This window comes from Vanessa tameamea, chromosome W (assembly GCF_037043105.1).
Source record: "Vanessa tameamea isolate UH-Manoa-2023 chromosome W, ilVanTame1 primary haplotype, whole genome shotgun sequence".
NCBI lineage: Eukaryota > Metazoa > Arthropoda > Insecta > Lepidoptera > Nymphalidae > Vanessa > Vanessa tameamea.
The window spans coordinates 2,488,272-2,493,693 of NC_087340.1; the positions used below are offsets into that span (position 1 = coordinate 2,488,272).

The following is a 5,422-nucleotide window of genomic DNA, read 5'->3' on the forward strand; positions in this document are numbered from 1 at the left end:
TAAGTTAATTTTATTATATATGTATTTTATATGTATGTAGTTGTATGTATGTATATTATAAATATGTATTAATTTATGTATTATTTGTATTTAGTATATAATATAATTAATTATAGTCAAAAGTCTATGTATTTCCTATAAAATGATACTTGATATTGTACCTACACCATAATTATAATTTACAAATAATCTCCAACAGAATCAGGGTTTCTGGAAGAGATCTCTTGTTAGAGATAAGTTATCCTTTGTACACGTCTTTTGTCTATGTAATTGTCTATATATTTGTTGGTACATAAATAAATAAATAAATAAAACTGATAGAGTTAAAAGCAGCTTTAAAAAACATCAATCACGATATACTGGGCCTGTGTGAGATCCGCCGAATGGGAGAAAATATAATCGAAGATGACGATTATGTTATGTACTACCTCGGTAAAACCAAAGGACAATTGGGTGTGGGCTTTCTGGTTAAGAAAAAGTACAAAGCAAACATTACAACTTTCATCGGAATATCAGATCGAGTGTGTTTATTAGAAATTACTCTGGAAAAGCACCTTTTTGCCATTATACAAGCGCATGCACCTACTGAAGGCTCATCGCAGGAAGATATCGACATATTCTATGATGACCTTGCTAAAGCTCACGCCCCTATCTCGACCGATAACATAATCTCCATGGGCGACTTCAAAGCTCAAATTGGGAAACCGAAACAGTACGAACACTCAGTGACTGGACAATACGGATATGGAGCCAGAAGCACTCGTGGAGAGAGACTGATTCAATATGCGTACGAAAACAATTTGAAAATCACAAACACCATATTCAATTTGAAGAAACACAGAAGATGGACATGGAAATCTCCAGATAAAAATACAAAAAATGAAATCGATTATATCATGGCTGCTTCAAATAACTAAAATATAATTATCATTGTACATGGAAAATGGTTAAAAAAAAAAATATATTTATCCCGCTGAGTTTCTTTCGCCGGTTCTTCTCAGGTCCGAGGTGCTAAATTCCGAACCGGTGGTAGATTTTTGACAATCAATAAGCAAGTGTAAACACTTCTATATTGAATAAAGATTTTTGACTTTGACATGACAACAAAACCAAAACTTATTTCCAAGTTCGAGATCCTGTCATCGGTCTATTTCGCTTCGGACTACAGAATGCTGCGAGCGACATTAAACTTGAACGTAACGAAGAGAAATAGGCGTAACTTTTCCAACCCATCACTAACACTGAAAACATTGAAAGAGCAAGATACTTACCTCGAAAATCTGAAAAGTTACATACCTGAACTTATATCGACAAGCACTAGCTACAAAGCCGACGACTACTGCCAGAAGATCGAACACACTATCTTGAACAGCATTAAAAATATAAAAACAAACACAAGAAATAAAATATTATCTGATGAAGCACTAGAACTAATGAAATTACGTAACGAATTACAAAGCAAAATAAAACTAAATAAGAACGACAAAGAAAAATTTAAAATGCTCTACAAAACTACAAATAAAGAAATAAAGAGTTGTTACAATACATACAGAATAAATACTATAAAGAAACACATTGATAAGTCAAGATCAGCAAAAAAGGCGTATAAAGAATTGAACAAAACAAAGAACTGGATTACATGTCTCCATTCGAGCTCAAATAAAGCTGCTACTTGGCTGGACATCATAAAGGTTGCTACAGATTTTTATGCGAACCTCTACGGCCATTCTAATAGTACACATCATAGGAAAACTACCAACCAAACTAAGAATAAATCCCCAACTCCCGAATTTACTGGCCCTGAAATCTTAATACAAATTACAAAACTTAAATCTGAAAAAAGCCTAGGCCAAGATTGAATCTCAAATGAATATATTAAAATTGCAAGAACTCTACTATTGAAGCCTATAATTATATTATTTATTAGAATATTAGAAGAGGAAGCCGTGCCACATTCATGGACAGAATCAGAAATAATCTTGTTGTATAAAAAAGGAGACCCAATGGATATAGGCAACTATCGTCCAATAAGTTTAATGCCTTGCCTATACAAACTGTTTGCCTCCTGTCTGCTCGTAATAATATCTGCAGCGATTGACGCACACCAGCCTATAGAGCAAGCTGGCTTCAGATCAGGATTCAGTACACACGACCACATCCAAGTTCTAGACGAGGTAATCCAAAAATATACAGAATTCCAGAGACCTTTATATGTAGCGTTCATTTCATTGACTTCAAAAAAGCTTTCGACACTATATTGACACGATAGTATCTGGGAAGCTTTAGAGTCAATGAACATAGAAGAAAAGTACATAAACATTATGAAAAACTTATATATGGAAAGTACAAGTCGAATAAAACTTGATAGAATAGGTACAATAATTAATATAAATAGAAGCGTGAGACAGGGCGACCCGCTCTCACCAAAACTATTCATAGTTGTACTACAACACCTAATGAAAAACTTACAATGATCTATGAAGGGTTTAAACATAAACGGCGAATACCTAAGCCATCTCCGTTTCGCCGACGATATAATTCTACTCTCCGAGAACCCTGCACAACTTAATAACATGATTAGTGATCTACACGGAGCTAGCATCATGGTCGGTCTAGAAATGAATCTTGATAAAACGAAAATAATGACTAATCACCACACCGCGTCCATCTTCGTAAATAAAACCCCTCTAGAGTTTGTAGATAGTTACGTTTACTTGGGCAAACAGATTTCTTTCAGAAAAGATAGAAACAAGGAAGAAATAGATCGCAGAATATCCATAACCTGGAACAAGTACTGGGCACACAAAGAAATACTCAAATCGCAACAACTCACACCGTCAATAAACAAAACAGTTATGGATTCAGCGATTTTACCATTTCTTACCTACGGTTCTCAAACTTGGACTTTGGACCTAAAAACCAGAAACAAAATACAAACTACACGAAGAAGAATGGAAAGAAGCTTATTGGGTATAAAATTAAGGGACAAGATTAAAAATAAGCATATTCGCGAAAAAAACAAATTAACCGACGCGCTAACTTTCTCGCTAGAAATGAAATGGAGATGGGCGGGTCACATAGCCCGTTACGATGACGATAGATGGACTGAGTGGACCGAATGGACAGAGTGGTGAAATGGCAAGGTCCTAGGGGTCGTAGGGCTAGAGGCCGCCCAGGCGCTAGATGGACTGATGAACTAATTAAGGTAGCAGGATAAAATTGGATAACCTTGGCTAGACAAAAAGAACGATGGAAGTCCTTGGAGGAGGCTTTTACCCGAAAGGGGTCCATATAAACCACGACAACATATGTTAATTAGTTTTTAGTTAGTTAGTTATTAGAAATAATTTAGTTTATAAATAATCTTAGTAGTATAGCTAAAAATTAATCTTTTATTTACACTAGTTTATTAAACAAATTGTGGTATGTGGAATTAAATAAAGCTTTATTATTATTATTATCTAAGTATGTAATATGTTCTAAACTAACTGTTTGTTTAAGTGAACTCAGTTTAAATAAGTTTGTCGGTTAGGGCGCTTATGTACGAAACAATATTTGCAATATTTGCATTTACACAATGGTAGTTCTAATAGTAGTAGACCAGTCTTTTAAAAGTGATTTCAAATATTTTTATAAGACTAAAATGCGTTGGCTTTGGCATTCGACTCATTTCATTTTGCAAAATTATTGTATTAATTGTGGCACGAGTAAAGCTAATAATACAATAGTAGAACATTTTGTTCTACCTATGAGATGCAATGACATAAAAAGATGTCCATTATGATGACCCCGCCATTTTTGAATTTCTATTAAAAAAAAATGTGCTGAAATATGCCCAGTATGTGCTATGATGTGCCGCTTGAAAAAAAAATTACTCAAAAAATATCATTTTTATAAGGAGGTCCTTTTTTATGTCCAGTTGGCTCCGCTACTTTACTTTATCGAACTTAGTAAAACTGTGCCGTAATGTGCTCGACATGTGCTGCCATGTGCAAATGTTGAAATAAAAAAATATTTTTTTTTTACAATATCACAAAGAAAAAACAAAATTGGCTGTTTTTTTTTAAGTCAACTAACTGTTTCTTTAAAAGCTAGCTTCGCTTTAGAATTGGTTATAGAAGTGGTTTCAACTAGAGATGAAACGGATAGCAGTTTGGCCGGATACCGGATACCGGATATTCGGCCGACCATGTGGCCGGATAGCCGGGTATCCGGCCGCCGGATATCCGGCGAAACGTAGCCGATCGCCGATGGTACCCTTATTCTTTGTGAGCAGCTAATGCCAAACAATATCCAAATTTAACAAAGTTTGCCAAAATCTACCTTTCTGCACCTTGCAGGAAGGTGTATAGCGAAAGACTTTTTTCTGAAGCTGGCCTTATTTATGAAGAGAAACGCAACCACCTGCTACCTCTCAATGCAGAGAAATTAGTATTTATTCACCATAATTTGCCCTTAGTGCGGTATTAGTACTAATTCATTCATTTTCTTTGTATTACATTAATTTACTATTGTGTGATTAAAAATTTACAACTAAAACTATATATTTAATTTAAGTTATACTAAGACTAACTAAAGAATTACTCAAAAATATATTTCTTTTATCCAGTTTTTTTTATTCGGCTGGATAGTATTATGGCGGCCGGATAGGCCGGATACCGGATAGTTACCGGATATCCGTTTCATCTCTAGTTTCAACTTATAGATATACCTGTGATGTACTACAGCTGACCGTTGTCTTATACTTTTTCGAAGGTGAACTTTTTTTGGGTAATTACGATTTTTCGTGATTAAATTCATATATTATTAATTATTTTCTGTTTCGGCCATACATGTTATTAGCATAGACTTTTTTGTTTACCTTTTGAAAATCAATAATTTTTGTTTATAGCTAAAAAACCTCTTTGACATGATTATAATCGATTCTCTTGAACAACGTGAAACGCCGTTTGAATTGTCTATTGAATTTTTCTAAAGAAATGAAATTATTTGTTCTTTGTTTTTAAAAACTTATAAGTAAAAGACATGTTAAAACGTGTTCGTTTTTATCGTTAGTTTCATAAGCCTAATGTTTTTTTCACAAATAACGTTGAATAAAAGTCATTCATATTCTGTTTTGTTTGTTTACTCTTAATAAAGGAATAATCATAGGGTGTCGATTGTTTTTCATTCCAATTAAAATAGGCGTATTTAAAAAATTCACGCTGAGTGTATGACATCTATAGTGTTGAGATTAAGGTAATACATGTATTGTATCGAAAGTGCAACAAAGTGATCTATTGGGGTTAGTATTTTTATTACATACGAAGTTTAGTTTACATTTATGCGTTTTAGTGGAAAGTATTTCTTGTTAATAACTTTTTTGTATAATCCGTCAGTCTTTAACACCTTTGTATAACGAAGGTGTTAAAGACTGACGGAT

General features: G+C 33.8%; 2 protein-coding genes across 2 annotated transcripts; both read left to right on the forward strand.

Moving 5' to 3' along the window:
• The first annotated feature begins 383 nt into the window (after positions 1–383).
• LOC113403488 (craniofacial development protein 2-like) lies at positions 384–917 on the forward strand. The gene has a single exon (XM_026644058.1). It carries the CDS (start codon positions 384–386, stop codon positions 915–917), a length of 534 nt encoding a protein of 177 aa, XP_026499843.1.
• Positions 918–1,097: 180 nt separating this feature from the next.
• Positions 1,098–1,859, forward strand: LOC135194598 (uncharacterized). The gene has a single exon (XM_064220213.1). The coding sequence runs from the start codon at positions 1,098–1,100 to the stop codon at positions 1,857–1,859; it is 762 nt and encodes a 253-aa protein (XP_064076283.1).
• Positions 1,860–5,422: the final 3,563 nt, after the last annotated feature.

Bases quoted from the DNA above. Each gene is read 5' to 3' on its own strand.
- LOC135194598 (XM_064220213.1), top strand. From the start codon at position 1,098: ATGACAACAAAACCAAAACTTATTTCCAAGTTCGAGATCCTGTCATCG.
- LOC113403488 (XM_026644058.1), top strand. From the start codon at position 384: ATGGGAGAAAATATAATCGAAGATGACGATTATGTTATGTACTACCTC.